Here is a 17,542-nt window from a genome sequence, read left to right as displayed (position 1 = left end):
ATTACACACCGATTATGTCAAGTATTGATTGAGTATTAGAAGATAAGAGAGGTGACGCAGGGGGGGCACAAAAAAAAGGCAGAAAGCAAAGCAAAATATCAGAGAGTACGAATAGTCTCATGTTGGGCATTCACCACCGGCAACTTTTTTTCGTTCAGTTTTGCTTGCACTCGGCGGCCTCCTTCTTGGGCTTGGAAGTACCATCCTGGGATGAAGTTAGTAGGTCGATCTAAATCGGTGAGTGCTGTATGTCATACCTCTTCATCTGTGTCCTCCTCATCCACATCACGGTCCGACCCGAGATCCTCGTCTTCATCTTCGTCCTCCTCATCCTCATCATCCTCATCCTCAAACTCATCACCTTCGAAATCCTCACCAAGCTCCTCGAACTGGAGAGCCTCACCGGTGAACCAGTCGATGGCACGGGGAATGAGCTTCTCCTTGATATCCTCACCGAGCTGGTAATCAAGCTCCAGACGCTCTTCGATGTCGCTAGCGACTGAGTCGTCATCCTCGGCGGGTGGCTGTGGGGGCGAGAAGAAGTTGAAGAAGGACTCGGTAGGCACACTGATCTTAACAACGCGGGTCTGCTTGGTGTCTAAAAGAGGGGAAATTGTTAGTTTCAACGTAGCATACTAATCCATCAAGGGCACTTACTCTTGTTGCGCTGCTTCTTGCTCTCCAGGCGGAGGGTCAGGTCTTTGTCCTCCTTCCAGTCAATCTTGGATCCATCGGCGTGGTCGTAAATGAAATCGCCACCGTATCCACTCTCATCCTTGTAGAAGTATGACTTGGAAATAGTTTTGTTGGTGAAGAACTCGTTCTCGGAGAACTCGAAAATGAGGCGGAATCCGGGTCGGTCAAGGTACTCCATGCGAATGTCGGTGAGGTGCTTAAGAGCCTCCTCATCGCGCTCGGTAATCATCTCGGCAAGAGAGATCTGGTTCTTCATGGCAGAAAGCCAGAACTCGGGGATGCCGTTCGCGGCCTCACCCTCCTCCTTCTTAGGCTCCTCCTTGGTCTCCTCCTCCTCATCACTCAGCTCATCCTCCTTTCCGGCCTCAACTTCGGCCTCGGTCGGCTCAACACCGCCGTTGACGATAGTAGAACGACGCTCGTACAGGGGCGTGAACTTGCCGAAGTACTTCTTCTCAAGTTCCAAGACCTCCTCTTGGAACTGAGCCTCGAGCTTGGAGTGCTCCTTCTGGATACCCTTCAGACCAGCGACACGGCGGCGGACGGAGGGGGGAGAGATTCAATGTAGCCTGATGAGCGACCGACAAGCTGACCCAACTTGCCCTGGATCATGGAGACCAGAGCAGGGTTGCGGGCGAAGAGCGAGGCAGCGGCGGCCTTGTCAAGGGATTCTAGAAGAAAGGAAACCACGGTCAAAGAGATGTCGGTGAAGACAAGAAAAAGACGACTTACCCTCCTCGATGCTGGACACACCAGGCTGCTGAGCGTGAGACGAGATAGGAGCATTGTTGGCCGGCGTGTTTTGCGGGGTCCTTCTGCAAGTCAGTATATTTTTTTTTGCTTTTGATAATGAAAAAAATAAAACGGGGATCCTTACGGTGCGACCGGGAAGTCCGCCTTCTTATTTCTGATGGGCTCAGACATGATGAATGGGTAGTGAAAAGGGGCGGGGGAGAGAATGAGGTGAGGAGAGAGAAAGGAGGAAGAATTTGATACGCCGTTTAGTTTTGGGGGGAGAGAGTCTGGAAGATGGTGGGATCCTTAGCGCCCTGTGGCCGAGGGGCTTGGCGGGACGGTTCTGGTTGAGCCTGCAAAAGCTGCAAATTCTCCCAACAATACCTCTTAATACCACTTTTCATTTGTCCGATTCTTTCTATTTTTTTGAAATATTGCTTATTTATGTGGTAGTTTATCTTTTTTCTGTATTTCTTATAACTTCATGTTCTTTATATCCAGATGTCTTGATGTCTTGATGTCTTGCTTTTCTGTAATCATTGTCAATCTGATCGCTCCCGGTGGCGCCCTGAACCATTACCCCTCTCTCCAATTCCAATATCCTAAGGAATGGAATAATTATATTCCCTATATAAATTTGATTGTTGACTCATTTGTCTGTTGCCATAAGTAAACTCTTTTTCTTTTTTAGAAAGAAAAAAAAAACGTGTAGAATGAGATTCGCCCCCGGATAGAAGGAGATATATATTTATAGAACCCAGGTATTTTTACACCCGTACGGAGTAGACGGTTGCGTGTTTTACGTGTTTTGCTTGTTTTGCTTGTTTTGCATGATATTTGATGACGTTCAGAATTTATATTGTAGCTAGGACAAGAATAGTCGGCTTATGCGGCCTGGGGACGTCGTTGTGGTACTCATCTTCAAAGTTAGCTTTGGATGTCATTTTAGTTAAATACGTATATAGTTTTCCTTTTAAGTGCATACGAAGGGGTTAAAAAGCAATATTTTATGCAAGAGACTTTTCTATGTATAACCGTATCACCCTTGATGATGTATAAAATAATTTTTTAGGGATGCAAGTAGTAACTCTATTTAGTCAGTTGGATCAATGCAGAAACGGAGAGCCTTCAGGACCATTGAGTCGCGCTATGTAGATCTTCCCGTATCTCAGATCGAAACCCCGGAGATGATTTAGTGGCCAATGAGATGCCCGTTAAAGCCAAGAAATAAGATGCCAAGACTCATCTAGTCTTCTAGATTGTTATGGAACCCCGTCAGAATACAATACAATGGCATATAGAAGAATATTGCATGCAACTTTATATGGATTCTTTTGCAGGGGGGGGTTTCCAACCTTGGAAGTTTGGTCCGATACAATTATATAATCCGCAGCTATATCGGCCAGTCACATGGAGATAAGTTACTCTCCGCTGTGGGACACCGATAAGCTCCAGATCACACACCCTGCTTTTGTGGGAACTTGCGCTCCGCAGTACATGCTCTCCTTCGGTCCCGTGTCGGTGAAACACAACTTTACTCAAGCCCCATAATACGATAATTAGAGAGGCTGTTGGGGAATCGGCCGAGCTGACCTCTCTCTTAAACATGGGAAGCCGTCCGCAGTCTCCCTCGGGGACTGGTCCCGTGGACCTATCCTTGCCTCGACATGGACTGCGACGCGATTCCATGAGAAGCAGGTTACTATGCCCCATTCCTATCTATCTTGACACTTGAATACCTGCTGATACTTTTCTAGCATGAGCGTCGTGTCGGATGTGGAGATGGCCCGTAATGAGGTATGTCAAATCTTTATTCTCACATGCAGGCGTCGGCGCAGGAGTTAACTCGCACTAGGTCTTCGATGGCCCAATTTCGGAAAGCATCCCATCCAGCGTCGTCTCGTTTGCGCACCGCCGTGATCGAGCAGGCTCTACCGTGAGCTTTACATACTTTCAGGACGGGGAAGACTTCGCAGAATGGTCGAACGAAGATGCGGTGGATGATCAAAGCGAGATTGATGAAGAATCTCTGCATGGCATCGAGGATGCAGACCTCGAGTCAGCCAGGAGCTCTTTTGTGTCTAAGCGGATGTCTACCTCTCGCGATTCGGTTGAACACCCACTTCTTTCTCGCTATATCTCCGCCAGCTCGTATGGTCGAGATCGACGAACCGGTAGTCGGTTGAATCAGAAAGTGTATATTGCGTCCGAGGATTTGACAGCTGTTTTTGCTGGATTTTCCACGAGTTCGGGAGGTTTTGCTGTCTATATCGCCCTTTGCATCTTGACCGGTGGATTTGCCTGGCTTCTCTTCCGATGGCTGCCACGATGGCGGGTAAAGTTGATTGGGAAGGCAACCCCGATAGGGAAATGCCAATGGGTGGCTATAGAGGTGAGATTGTGAACTTTCTGTCCCATATAATAACCGTCTAACCCATGATAGGACCAATGGAACCAATTCACCATCCATGAAGTTGGCAGCCAACCCTATGGACGTCCACTTTCCACGGTCTTCGCCGACTCATCAAATCACTCATACGATGAAGATAATGACCCGACCATTGCCTCTCTACACTTCATCGATTATCGATACCTGAAGTTCTTCTATCATCCAATCGAGGATAAATTTTCTTTGATAAATGATTGGAAAGATTCATCGTGGACTAATGCCAAGGTCATGCGAAGTGGATTGGATGCCGACGAACGAGACAGCAGGGAACAGATATTTGGAAGTAACACCATCGAAATTCTCCAAAAGACAATTCCTCAGCTTCTCGTCGACGAGGTCAGTTTTCCTCCCGGTTGTTTTATCAACAAATCTGACAGTGTATAGGCCTTCCATCCTTTTTATATCTTCCAAATTGCAAGTCTCGTTTTGTGGTCCATGGATGAGTACTACTACTACGCCGTCTGTATCTTTCTTATATCGTTCTTCAGCATTGCAACGACTGTGTTGGAGACGAAATCAGTGAGTTCAGCCGAAGAAATGGATCAACCCCCGAAACTAATTCTGTGACAGACTATGAGTCGGCTTAGGGAGATATCTCTCTTCGAGTGTGATGTCCGCGTCTTAAGAAATGGATTCTGTGAGCTCATTCAATATTATCATCTTACTGACTGATGTAAACTGATCGTATCTACAGGGCGGTCCGTTTCCTCCCAAGAGCTGGTTCCTGGTGATGTGTATGAATTTTCCGACCCATCCCTTAACCAGGTCCCGTGCGACTGCATCTTGCTGTCAGGGGACTGCATTGTGAATGAGAGCATGCTCACTGGTTCGTACAAGACCCAAAACTTTGATATTTTTATATACATCTAACTCTAATAGGTGAATCCGTCCCTGTGTCTAAAACACCACTCACCGATGACGCCCTCAAATATCTCGATCTTAGTACCCCTTCTATCCACCCTCATGTTGCTAAACACTTCCTATTCAGCGGAACCAAAGTGATCCGGGCTAGACGGCCCCAGAATGTTGACGACGATGAAGCAGTAGCATTGGCGATTGTCATGAGAACCGGCTTCTTGACAACTAAGGGGGCTCTAGTTCGATCAATGCTTTTCCCAAAGCCTTCTGGATTCAAATTCTACCGGGACTCGTTCCGTTACATTGCCGTGATGGGGATGGTCGCTCTTCTCGGATTCATCGCTTCATTCATTAACTTTGTTCGATTGGGCGTAAGTCAATGCTCCAACAGACGACCCCCCAAAGTTATTCTGGCAGCTGACCCAACGAAACGCAGCTCGCTTGGCATTTGATCATAATTCGAGCCCTCGATCTGATCACGATTGTTGTCCCGCCAGCTCTCCCAGCCACGCTGACCATTGGAACCAATTTTGCGCTTTCACGGCTAAAAAAACAGAACATATTCTGTATCAGCCCACAGAAGTGAGTGGACGAAGCTGAATAATGTCTCAACTTCGATACTAATACATGAGACTAGGGTCAATGTGGGAGGAAAGCTGGACATTGTTTGTTTCGATAAAACTGGAACCCTCACAGAAGATGGGTTGGATGTGCTAGGAGCGCGTATAGTTACCCGTGACAAAAGGTTTGTCTGTTTCCAAGTATGATCCCCAAGCTTGCGCTGAACAAGAATTTCTAGGTTTTCCGAGTTGCTGTCTGAGACGTCTGACGGGTTTCTTCGTCCTTCCCCAAATGCTAACTCCGCATACGACATCGAAAAGCAAAGTAAGATCATGTACGCCATGGCGACGTGCCATTCCCTCAGGGTAGTGGACGATGAGCTGTTGGGAGATCCCCTCGATGTGAAGATGTTTCAATTTACCAACTGGACATTTGAGGAGGGAGGACATCATGTTTCCGACCAGACAAGCCCTAAATACGACACGTTAGCACCGTCGGTTGCAAAGCCCCCTCAGCGTCAGACTAGCGACGAGCAGGATGTAAATGTGAGTTGATTTTATTCAAGCCACAGCTTCATATCTAACAGGATCCAGAACCCCCTCGAGCTTGGAGTACTGCGGAGTTTCGAATTTGTCTCCAATCTTCGCCGCGCAAGTGTCGTCGTCAGGAAGTTTGGCGACAATGGAGCAAGTTTCTTTGTCAAGGGTGCCCCAGAAAGCATTAAAGACATATGTATTCCTGGAACACGTAAGTACTCTCTCTTTCTTTCTACATAAGCTTACGTTGCTGATATAATTCTTTTTGCAGTTCCTTCGGATTATGAGGATCTCCTGAGTTACTACACTCACAAAGGATACCGTGTGATTGCCTGCGCTTCCAAATATGAACGAAAGTTAAGCTGGATGAAAGTCCAAAAAATGTCGCGGGCGGACGCCGAATCTAACCTGGAATTCCTGGGCTTCATCATCTTCGAGAATAAGTTGAAACCCAGTACTGCCGGTGTGATTTCCGAGTTGAACGAGGCGGGGATTCGCAATGTGATGTGCACCGGTGATAATATCCTGACTGCCATCAGTGTTGCTCGTGAATGCAACATGCTTGGACGCGATGAACTATGTTTTATCCCGCACTTTATTGAAGGTTTGTTTACCGCATCCAGGTCATAATTCAGGGCTAACAATACACAGCGCCTGGTCTTTCATCCAAAATTTCTCTCATATGGGAATGTGTGGACAATCCTGACCTTCAGCTGGACCCGAGAACACTCTTGGTAAGACATTTACTCCCTTATGTCCAATGACTAGCCGCTAATGTAATTGCAGCCCATACACACTGCGGAGACCGACTTGTCAATTCCAGGAAACACTCTCGTCGAGCGTGAATACTCTGTTGCCGTCACTGGTGATGCTTTTAGGTGGTTGGTTGATTTCGGGAATGAAGATGTACTCAACAAGGTAAGCGGCCGTCGTACTAACTATTTCCATTTTACCATGTCACAAATTAATGTGTGCTGTATAGGTGCTTGTATGCGGCAAAGTGTTTGCCCGTATGTCCCCAGACGAGAAGCACGAACTTGTTGAGAAACTTCAATCTATTGACTACTGCTGTGGCTTTTGCGGCGATGGTGCCAATGATTGTGGCGCTCTGAAGGCTGCAGACGTTGGTATCTCATTGTCGGACGCCGAGGCGTCCGTTGCTGCGCCCTTTACTAGCCGCTTGTTCGAAATCTCCTGTGTTCCGACGGTGATCAGGGAGGGTCGAGCCGCTCTGGTGACAAGCTTCTCTTGTTTCAAGTTCATGAGTCTTTATTCCGCCATTCAGTTCTGCACGGTCAGCTTCCTGTATACGTCAGGGTCGAATCTTGGTGATTTCCAGGTAAGTCGGCTATATTACCAAATTTATGATAGATTGCTAATGGTTTCAAGTTTCTTTTTATCGACCTTTTGCTCATTATGCCCATTGCGGTCTTCAGTGAGTTGTCTATCTCTGCTAAATTTGAATATATGAGCTAATTCTCTCCTAGTGGGCTGGGCTGATCCTTCTCCTACCATGTCTCGTAAACGGCCAACTGCTGATCTTGTCTCGCGCAAGGTGTTGACACCTTTGCTCGGGCAGATCTTGCTAGTTGTGCTGTCACAGTTTGCAGTCTTTGAGACTGTTCAATTACAGCCATGGTGAGTAACCGTCACAATATACCTCCAACATCATCCTAACAAACAATACAGGTTCTTGCCGCCACAACTGGACCTGGAAAAGAGCAACATTGTTAACTCGGAGAATACGGCTTTGTTCTTGTTCTCATGTTTCCAGTACATCTTCATTAGCATTGTTCTGAGTGCGGGTCCGCCATTCCGGAAACCAATGACTCAGAATGGTAAGAATCGCACCACACTACGGCTTCTTGCTCATCTATATACTGACTATCGCTGTTTAGTACCGTACTTATGTACGATCATCGTCAATATCCTGATTTCGAGCTACATGCTCTTCAGGCCATCCGACTGGGTGACGGAGGTGATGGAACTGACTTTCATGTCTGACGCTTTCAAACTCTGGTTAATCGCGCTGGCATTCGGGGTCTTCGTTCTGTCCTGGATAGCAGAGAAGAACATATTCCCACGTGTGGCACAGATGCTTGGACATGCTCGTGCCCGCTTGCAGCCACACTACCGCAAGAAGCGCAAGATGTACAAAGTGCTATTGGAGGCACTGCGCCTGTGAAGTACGCTACCAAAGCACTCACATTGTACGCTATCAAATACACATAGACCTGTAGATTGCCATAGTTTTTGGATATTATGACCCAATCATTCGTCTAGTGAGGCTCTGCCTCGGCCACTCGAGCCAAAGAATTACCATTTTAGAAAATTGAAAAAGAAAGGGTATGATACAATTCGGCTGGTAAATGGCTATCGTGAACCTGACACTTGTGGCTTTCGACATGCGCCTCGGTAACACCCGGCTCTCTGTTCCTCTCTTCCCACTCCAAGTACATAGTACGCAATGCAGCCCAACCATCACCGCTGCCATGAGAGGCGAAGCGGTTGCGCAAGAAAACGAAATCGACGATTGTAATCGGATCAGTGGTCCCAAGGGTGCTTCCAGCCCAACAGAGCGGCACCATCCTTCTTGGCTCGGTACATGAGCTACCGAGAGTCCTGTCAGTATAAGTTCTTGAGTATAAAAAGGAGGTAATCCTTACGAAGAACCACATGCTAGCGCCCAATGCAGTCGCAGTGAAGCGGTAGAGCGGTCGGACCGGGTGGATGTGGATAGGGTGGGAGGAGTGGCCCGCCATGACTGTACAGATTGGAAAACAATTAGTTTCCACGGAGTTCGTATGAGTCGAGAAGGGTGCGTGTAAGACGTACTGTGTGCTGAAAATGACTGTTGTTGGTAAAACGCCAATCTCGAATCGGATCTGAAGACGGAGGGCTCTGCGGTTCAACGGAGACGGAGGTTCGTTGCACGTGACCCGTGACGGCACTCGAATTCCACCGCAGCGCAGTGTTTGGATCGTTCGGCAGGGCAATCAGCAGAACAATCATTTGATTTCTTTTTGGAGAGTCATCTGACTCTTATTTTACTTGTGCCTTGACTAGGCTGGTTCCTGCTCAGGTCTTTGTTGAGTTCATTGCATGCCCGAGCTCCGTACACGAGGGCTTTGAGCAATGCGAAATCGTCACACATGCTTTTACCTATGATATGGACTTGCCTTCTAACACATTCGACGCGCTTGGTTCTCCCCGAGAAGATCCCCGCTAATTCATCTTGAAAACTTTCCCACAACCCTGTGTCTCCGAAGACTTCTCGAACCCTCCTCCGTGTACCTTGAGCCAATATCAAACCAAAGCATACCGAACAGCTTGACCGCGGTCGAAATTTCGACCTACTCGCCGGACAGCGCAATCGACCTCTCCTCCGCCAGCGCGAGCGACCAGCGCAAACGACGAGTCACTATGGAGATCAAATCCCTGGAAAAGGATGAGAATGGCCAGGCCCGTTTCCCTGGTTGTTCAAACATCCGTGAATATGAATTCCTCGACAAGCTTGGAGAAGGAACCTTTGGGTGAGTCTGGCAGCGGTATCTCCGAAAGAAACCGACTGACAGGTTGATAGCGAGGTCTACAAAGCAAGGTCTAAAAAGGACACCAAAATTGTGGCCTTAAAAAAGATCCTAATGCACCACGAGAAAGAAGGCGTAAGTCCACTGACTCTCTGTTGTTTGTTTGCCATAAACTGACCTTTGATGCTATGATAGTTCCCCATTACCGCCATCCGAGAGATCAAACTCATGAAAGCGCTTTCCCACCCAAACATTCTACAGCTCAAGGAAATGTCAATTGAGCGAGGCAAAGGCGAAGGACGGAAAAAGCCGAGCATGTACATGGTGTTTCCATACATGGAACATGACTTGTCAGGACTACTGGAAAATCCAGCAGTTCAATTCACGGAACCACAGATTAAATGCTACTTGATGCAACTCCTCGAAGGGCTCAAGTTCATGCATGCAGTACGATCGTCTTGAAACACCCATCCCTGCAATACTTGTCTAACAACATTCGCAGAACCGTATCCTACATCGTGATATGAAAGGTGAGTGACGAATGCTGATATACCATCGTTCTGAGCTGACAGAAGAATAGCGGCGAACCTGCTAATTAGCAATGGAGGAATTCTCCAAATTGCTGATTTTGGTCTTGCTCGACCTTATGATGATGCCCCTCCACTCCCCGGAAAAGGAGGAGGCGAGTCTAGAAGAGAATACACTGCACTAGTTGTCACGAGATGGTACCGTCCTCCAGAGTTGTTGCTGCAGCTACGGAAATACACTACGGCCATCGACTTGTGGGGAGTTGGGTGAGTTCTCCATCCCTGTTAGTCAGGTTTATCATCTTCTAATGTCTTCTAGCTGTGTATTTGGTGAAATGTTCAAGGGAAAGCCCATCCTCGCCGGAAACAGCGATCTTAACCAAGCAGAACTGATTTTCAACCTTGTGGGCACTCCCACAGAGGAGAATATGCCGGGATGGAGTCAACTCCCAGGTTGTGAAGGTGTGAAAAACTTCGCCTTCAAACGCGGGAACCTCCATGCATTCTTCAAGGAGTATGGCACTTATCCCCCCGGCCTAAGAAGACTTGAATCCCTAACTAACCTTACAACAGTCTAAACCCGGTAGCCATTTCTCTATTAAGCGAGTTCCTCCGACTAGACTGGAGGAAACGCATTAACGCCATGGATGCATTGAAGCATCCATACTTCACCACTCCCCCTCTCCCCGCACGACCCGGCGAAATCCCCCAATTCGCAGACTCCCACGAACTCGACCGAAAGAAGTTCCGCAGCCAACGTGTCCCAATGCCCCCAGTTCCCCCAGCCGCCTCTGACACAAGCAATGGCGGCTGGCCAACCTCTGGTTCTCGCGGACCAGACTCCCGACACAGCCGCGTCCCCGGCGGCGCCCGAGGAGGCAGATCGAATGCACCAGGAACGCACGGAGGCCATGGCCACCACGCAGCTCACGGAAACCCGCAACGCCGCGGGCCCTTCCCATCAACACAAAGAGATACAGGATTACCCCCGCGTCCACCCATACCAAACAACGCGCCATGGGATGGATCGCAATCCAACAGAACTGACGGGAGAGATGATCGTCGAAATCAATTCGGACAAGGTCGTCCAGCAGCCAGATCAGGGAATCTGGACTCTTATGTTCCGAATTACAGCAGCAATGACCGCGGCAGTGACCGCGGCAACGATCGCTCGCGAGATTCTGGCGAGCATGGCTCGCATTCAAGTGCCGATTGGCGCTCGACAAGTCGACGTGATTACCGTCGGGATCCTCCATCAAGAAGGAGGAGTCGCAGTCCTGGCTTCAGAGACGGGAGTCGAGGTTAAGATCATGATGTCTAGCGATTGTTCTCACTTAATGCATTCTACTTAGCCAGTCAATCTGTGTGGATGATATGGCAGATGAAAATGGAAATGGAAATGGAAACGAAAACATTCATGTCATAGCTTTTCTCTAGTAAATGGTGCATGGTATTCACAAAATATACACTCAACCGCTTTTACGTCAGTCGTATCCAACTCGATATACTCTCGTGAGATGGCAATTGCAGTCTTGTAATATCCTAGGAACTCGTTGAGAGTGTCCTATTGCAATTGAGATTAAGCCGTGTGAGGGCTCATCTATTTTAAGTTGATTAAAGCATCATAGCCCGGAGGCTAGCTTGTTTTTTTTTTATCGGTTGTTTAGTACAACACGCGGGTCATGATGCGAGCTGGATAAGTTGTTAGCTTTGGGTTCATGTGCGAGAGAAAAGATATAATCTTACAAGGAAGGCTCTCGAGTCTGGTATACAAATCCTTGATGGTGGCAGCGTCCACATTGCTGATATCGGCCATCAGGTAGGCAACCTATTGACAGTTAGTTTCTGCTGTCTTTCTCCGTTGTATACAAAGAACGGATAAACTTACATCGCCTCTGCTATCGGTCATCTGCTTGTCGACGTTGTGGTCACCAATAATCTCGTTGACTGTGTCATTGTCAGTTGAGAGATCGCTTCGTTTGAATCATATGTATTCTTACCTTTTCGCAACACTCCAGGAATGTTCTTGTGGATGTAGATGACCTAGACAATAATCAATATCATCGCAAACCCAGATAACTGCAGAGAGAACTTACACGAGCGTGGTCAGGCTCATCCATTGTCAAAGAACGGAGGACAACTTCGGGCAAGTTGACAGCACCCAGGGTGGAACCCTCGTTAGCATATCGGACCAGAGCCTGGGCAACTTCGACACCAATAGCCTTCTGAGCCTCTTCGGTACTTCCACCGATGTGAGGGGTGATGATAAGGTTCTTGAGCGAGCGCAGATCAGCTGCGAAGGTGTTGAGATCGTTGTTGAAGTAGTCACCGTTTCCGGCGGGCTCGTTGGGGTAGACATCCAGAGCGGCACCAGCAACCTTACCGCTGCGCATGGCGTCGATGAGTGAGGGGATATCTACAACGGTTCCTCGGCTGGCGTTGATCAGGTAGCTTCCCTTCTTCATCTTCTCGAACTGCTTCTGTCCGATCATGCCCTTGGTCTCGGGGATCTCGGGAACGTGGCAGGTAATGAAATCGGCCTCGGCCAAGAGATCATCCAAGGTCTTGACCTGGCGAGCAGTACCCAGGGACATTATGTTGAGGACATCGTAGTAGATGACGGACATTCCCATTGCCTCAGCCAATACGGAGAGCTGGGCACCAATGTGACCGTATCCAATGATACCTGAGAGGTCAGCACAAACCCCGGAAACAACAGAACAGTGGTAAGTCATCACATACCGATGGTCTTTCCACGAATCTCCCAGCAACCGTTGCTCACTTTGTTCCAGGTGCCGGCGTGCATCTCGCTGGAGCGATCGCCCAATTGGCGGGCCAGCATGACCATCTCACCAATGACCAACTCGGCAACACTGCGAGAGTTGCTGAAGGGGGAGTTGAAGACGGCAATACCCTGGTCAGCGGCAAATTGGAGGTCGACCTGGTTGGTACCGATACAGAAGCAACCGATGACGATAAGGTTCTTTGCTTCCTTCAAGACTCGTGCGGTGAGCTTGGTCTTGGAGCGAATACCAATGACGTGGACATCGCTGCAATACAAAGCAATCCATTAGCTTCATGAGTCACCGAGAGGGAATTGAATAAGGACCCACCGAATCTTCTCAATGAGCTGATCTTCTGAGAGGGACGACTTCAGGAATTCGACCTGGTAGCCTTGCTGGGAGAGGATTTCACGACCGGTCTGGTTGACATTCTCCAGGAGGAGAACCTTGATATCTTCTGTGGCGAAGGGCTTCAAGGGCTTAGCATTGATTGGGATCGTACGGTTCAGAACCGAGCTGTGGCTGGAAGGGGAGTTGAAGGAGGCGCTGGGGGAGGTAGCGAGGAAGGCGGCGGCGTCGTCCTGACGAGGACGGATATCTCTTGCGATCGACATAATTGAGGTGTGTAGAGAATTGAAGTAGATTGAAGAGAAACAATCAGGGAAGATGTGGATGAGTGCTCAGGTGGTCCACCTGGATGACTCTTAATAGAAATTAAGTAAGCCCGCAAGGTCTCCGGAATCGGACTCGGTGATTCTGGTTTCGGGATTTGCAAAGTACATTTGATCATATAGTTACTACATGGTATGTAAATTTAGTTATTATTGTCATTGATCCTATTTAACAATTCCAATTAAATAGATGTTGAGATATAGTACTCTACATATGTAGATAATGAATCCTTTTTGGAGGGGTATCGCGGGGCAAATGATTTTTTTTTTTTGCCTTTTTTTTTAAAAAAAAAAGTTGCAAGTTTTGACCAATCAGGTGCAGATCACATGTTTATCGGCTGAGCTTATCTGCTTTGGGCAATGGCGTGCTACATGGGACTATATAGTGTACATGTACGGAGTATATGTAGGATCATAAACTGTGAACCATTATAATATAATTTGTAGGTAAATTGTAGGATACCTCTAAATCTGAAGACCTTGTATCCTTTATTGGCATCCATAATTATATAATCAATATGCTCTGCCCAGGTGTTTAGCCCTAACTAGGCCACTAGGTCATACGACTCATACCTATATACATCGGTGCTAACGTGGATCAAGCATGGCGATGATGTAAAAACCTGGGAGTATTCCAATATACTATATACTGAATACTTCCAAGGTTGGGACAAAACACAAGAGCAGCTCGCTAGTTTATAATTCAACTTTCGCTACAACTCACAACTACTCTGCTACTCTGCTACTCTGCAACTACTCGAGTCTAATTTCCTTGAGTATCTTCCATTATTCACACTCTGTGATCTTAGCTACGCGCAATTTATATTAACGTGAACTTAGAAAATGGTGTTTGACAACAATTCCTTACTGGAAGGATTTGATCCGTTATTGAGACTAGATCCGTTGCAAACATTCCAAGTTCGATTCCTTTGGAAGCTTTAAACCCATTCAAAATTATTAATGGAAGGACAGTCGCTTCTTCGAGTATGGTAGGGGTCTTCAGATACCTTTGGGTCTGTCATATATCTTGACTATCTATTACGGGGATTCAGACAACGGCGGAACAGCTCAAAATTGACTTAAAAGGCATTAGAAAAGTCCCATAAGGATGATGTAAATACGCATCACGACTATGAAGAAGGTCTCGAGGCCAATGAAGACGTGATTCTGGAGCTGATATATTGTTTATACAATGCGGAGACCCAGCCTCCCAAAGGCCACTGAAAAAGATCTATGATAGGATCCGACAGAATCCTGCTTTGTATCACCGAAAAGAGCTTACCAACGATTGTGTGGAGAGGGGTGGCTGCTGTAGTCGAAGCTGTGGATGTTGCAAAAAGCGCTGCCTGACTAGTAAGGAGAGGGGTGCCGGATACTGCACAGAGCAGTGTTATTGTTGTGGGGTCAATCGTGGCTATAATATATCCCGTGCACAATGGGAAACTGTGATGAGCAATCTGGGGCATAGGCTCTGGAGCAAGAATCCCTCCTATCTTTTGGCAATGACGGAGGCCTATTTCTCTAGGCCGGGTATCTTTGGGCTTGGAAAGATGTTAATGGTAAAATTACTTGCGTGATATTGGAAGAAGGGATATCTTTGGCAGTGGAAGCGAGTTTCTAAGTGATTCGAGTGCTAAATGTTGAAGATTGCTTCTGGTTTGTGGCTAGCTAAGTCCTATGGTTGCTCGAAATTTATGAGCTCCTGTCTTGATGAATTGGCTTGTTTGCGAGCTATAGTATTGTATACCAACGCTTGAAATCTGAATATAGAGTGTTAACTAAAAGTGGGTGAACAAGGGAGTCAATATGTGCACGTCAACAGTTCCTCACTTCAAGATGAATGATACTTGAGATCCGAAAGTAGTCCAAATCGAAAGTGAATGGATAAGCGAGCTAATCTATGATAAATTGGCTATAGATGAAATGAAGCATTGTGTATCATCGAGCAGTATTAATATGTCATGTGGCTACATGAGTAGGTGCCTTCCTAGATAGCTGTGCCTTCCTCGTAGGATACAATTACCTATGTAAGAAACCGTTTGCTGTCGTCTCTCTATGAGAACCAGTCTTCTCTCGAGATTGCACTCTGGCTGAAGATTGTTTCTAACTCGCGCGTCGCAAACAGGCCGCCTCCGCGACTGAGCGTCGTGCCACTGTTGATGCTGCCGCCCCCGGTAGTGGTGATGCCACTGCTGCTGGTGGTGAGCTTGGCGGCCCTGACCATGGTGGCGGTCAGGGTGCTCTCCAGGATGCTCTCCAGGGTGCCACCGAGCAGGCAGTGGCTGAGCCACTACCAGGCGGCCCTACCGACCCGGCGCCGGCCTCGCCCGCCCCTTCCTCCCCCCATACTCCCCCTCTTACTCCCCTCCCACCTTTGGCCCTCTCCCCTCTGGCTTCTCCTTGAACCAGGATGCAATATATTGTCTGAGATTTAAAATGTTTAGCACCCTGCACTGGGTAAACAGAAAGCTAACGTCATATGATATACTAGTGAAGAAAGTTTTGGTTTCTCTCTCTGGCCGTTCTTTTTTCCTCTTTCTTTTTTAAAATTAGGCAAATAATGAGAATTTTGTTTGTGTGAACATTGTGAATTAAGGCATATCCGATCCTCATTCTTCTGCAGCCATATGTAGACAGTGAACAGTGTAGACATGAAACTATTGGCTGTAAACCTTTTGCTCCGGCGAAGCGTTGCTTTTACCATATCTCTATTTTTGTTAACACATGTTCCTGTAAACTGAGTGGCACTAAAAGACAAGAATAGTCACATCTTTTGAGATATATAAAACGATGGTAAAAAGCATACTTTGTACAAGAGAATTTCTTATGTACAACCGGGGACAATCGCAACATAGTCAACTATAGAAGGTGTTGTGGCTCCTAGATAACTGCTCACTCGCCCTCTCTAATGACACCCACACTCCACTATCGGCCACATGATTACTTCCTCTTTTGCTTTCTCTACAGAATCTATAAGCTGTAAGGTGGTATGTCCTCCCCGGAGTGCGTCAGGTGATCCACACAGCCCTAATCCATCAGTCAGCGACTGGGATCAACAGTAGTAGGAGGGCATTCACTAGCACGCAGAGTAATCTGGGCCGTTCTGTTCTGCCAATTGAGAGTTGAGTATATCCCAAGAAATGCTTTTATGTGTGGATGGAGGCGAGTATCAGACACACGCTATATGGGCAGTGGGGTGTTTCAATCTGACCACACGAAACGCTGTAATCGCCTCACTGTAGAGGGATCACACCAGGGTTGGAAGGTAAATGCGGAGAAATGTCTGGGCAGTAAGTAGAGGTAGATCTGCAAAGCAAGAGAAAGGGTGTGAAAATATAACGCACCATCACTGTCGAGAGTGTCAGCAACAGACCCGTGTATCAGGGAAAGAGAGAAAAGAGGGAAGAGGGGAAATTTCAACGTTCACGGGACTGGTGCCTTCCATTTGAGTACAATGTCTGCCTATAACAAACATATGTGCCACCCTAGATAGACTCTCAATAGTAACAGTAAATCACATATTCAACCTTCACTGTATATGGTTACCTGAGAGATGAGATTACCGTTAGAAACTAGGTTCTAAGACTACTGGATTTGACATTTGACCACCACTGGGGGAAAACAAAAAAAATTATCAAGACCTACCAATCCATTAAAGGCTGGAATACCAGTGGTCAAGTATAGTCCAATTTGTGTTGATCATATTTCACTAAAATTATGTATGTACTAGAATCATGAATTGGCGTGACTTCAACCACAGTGAAAACCGAAATGCTGGAGACCAAACTCCATATTCTCACTTCTTTGTGGCAACATCGGGAAAGCAGCTCGTCAACTTCTGAGAAAGACATTCGGACTTCTTTTCGGACCAGGATCACTAGAGTGGTTGGAACCCTCGAATTGCACCGGAGATCGTGAAGAGCGCAAATGTTAAACCCCTAGAAATTCTCCAGTCATCGATGCGCTTCTTTGCCTCGACGACTCGTCGCTGAAACTCTTCGGCTCGCTGATTTGCGCCTCCAAATTCCAGCACAAGTCTTTCAGCATGGGAATTTGCGTCTCGCGCTGCGACTTCAGCTATCTCATATCATAGCACATGCTCACGGGATTGGGCTTCGGCCGTCTGAGTATGTTGCTCGGCCTCTGTGCATTTGGTGCATTTGGCCTTTTTCCTATGGTGGCTGTTAGCATTCATG

At 47.3% G+C, this 17,542-nt stretch overlaps 7 protein-coding genes across 7 annotated transcripts; 3 read left to right on the top strand and 4 right to left on the bottom strand.

Annotated features, from left to right (window-relative positions):
• Positions 1–154: 154 nt before the first annotated feature.
• On the bottom strand, positions 155–1,620 carry nap1 (histone chaperone NAP1; the record flags this gene model as incomplete). The annotated part of the gene is made up of 6 exons (XM_056876624.1): positions 155–205; positions 258–598; positions 658–1,204; positions 1,282–1,367; positions 1,429–1,508; positions 1,574–1,620. 6 exons carry the CDS (start codon positions 1,618–1,620, stop codon positions 155–157), a joined length of 1,152 nt encoding a protein of 383 aa, XP_056728812.1.
• Positions 1,621–2,841: 1,221 nt separating this feature from the next.
• On the top strand, positions 2,842–8,020 carry N7487_008893 (uncharacterized protein; the record flags this gene model as incomplete). Its single annotated transcript, XM_056876623.1, has 21 exons — positions 2,842–2,948; positions 2,995–3,129; positions 3,189–3,228; positions 3,287–3,823; positions 3,875–4,216; positions 4,265–4,399; positions 4,451–4,517; positions 4,575–4,706; positions 4,760–5,109; positions 5,175–5,320; positions 5,376–5,483; positions 5,538–5,844; positions 5,893–6,046; positions 6,107–6,439; positions 6,487–6,569; positions 6,622–6,753; positions 6,818–7,174; positions 7,225–7,270; positions 7,323–7,473; positions 7,525–7,673; positions 7,734–8,020. The coding sequence occupies 21 exons, from the start codon at positions 2,842–2,844 to the stop codon at positions 8,018–8,020; spliced, it is 4,098 nt and encodes a 1,365-aa protein (XP_056728811.1).
• A 139-nt stretch (positions 8,021–8,159) lies between these two features.
• On the bottom strand, positions 8,160–8,847 carry N7487_008892 (uncharacterized protein; the record flags this gene model as incomplete). The annotated part of the gene is made up of 3 exons (XM_056876622.1): positions 8,160–8,445; positions 8,502–8,599; positions 8,671–8,847. 3 exons carry the CDS (start codon positions 8,845–8,847, stop codon positions 8,160–8,162), a joined length of 561 nt encoding a protein of 186 aa, XP_056728810.1.
• Positions 8,848–9,258: 411 nt separating this feature from the next.
• On the top strand, positions 9,259–11,198 carry N7487_008891 (CDC2/CDK family serine/threonine-protein kinase; the record flags this gene model as incomplete). The annotated part of the gene is made up of 7 exons (XM_056876621.1): positions 9,259–9,368; positions 9,419–9,500; positions 9,561–9,812; positions 9,868–9,895; positions 9,946–10,159; positions 10,212–10,406; positions 10,466–11,198. The coding sequence occupies 7 exons, from the start codon at positions 9,259–9,261 to the stop codon at positions 11,196–11,198; spliced, it is 1,614 nt and encodes a 537-aa protein (XP_056728809.1).
• A 357-nt stretch (positions 11,199–11,555) lies between these two features.
• N7487_008890 (D-3-phosphoglycerate dehydrogenase) lies at positions 11,556–13,289 on the bottom strand (the record flags this gene model as incomplete). The annotated part of the gene is made up of 7 exons (XM_056876620.1): positions 11,556–11,584; positions 11,639–11,720; positions 11,781–11,839; positions 11,893–11,935; positions 11,989–12,578; positions 12,635–12,942; positions 13,006–13,289. 7 exons carry the CDS (start codon positions 13,287–13,289, stop codon positions 11,556–11,558), a joined length of 1,395 nt encoding a protein of 464 aa, XP_056728808.1.
• Positions 13,290–14,848: 1,559 nt separating this feature from the next.
• On the top strand, positions 14,849–15,750 carry N7487_008889 (uncharacterized protein; the record flags this gene model as incomplete). The annotated part of the gene is made up of 2 exons (XM_056876619.1): positions 14,849–14,905; positions 15,472–15,750. 2 exons carry the CDS (start codon positions 14,849–14,851, stop codon positions 15,748–15,750), a joined length of 336 nt encoding a protein of 111 aa, XP_056728807.1.
• A 1,473-nt stretch (positions 15,751–17,223) lies between these two features.
• Positions 17,224–17,541, bottom strand: N7487_008888 (uncharacterized protein; the record flags this gene model as incomplete). The annotated part of the gene is made up of 2 exons (XM_056876618.1): positions 17,224–17,423; positions 17,451–17,541. The coding sequence occupies 2 exons, from the start codon at positions 17,539–17,541 to the stop codon at positions 17,224–17,226; spliced, it is 291 nt and encodes a 96-aa protein (XP_056728806.1).
• Between the last annotated feature and the right edge of the window lies 1 nt (position 17,542).

The sequence above is a fragment of the Penicillium crustosum genome (assembly GCF_028827405.1).
Source record: "Penicillium crustosum strain IBT 35664 chromosome Unknown utg000003l_segment0_segment0, whole genome shotgun sequence".
In the NCBI taxonomy this organism is placed as follows: Eukaryota; Fungi; Ascomycota; class Eurotiomycetes; order Eurotiales; family Aspergillaceae; genus Penicillium; species Penicillium crustosum.
The sequence above is the reverse complement of the archived record's forward strand: the minus strand, read 5'-3'. Positions and strand labels throughout refer to the sequence as shown.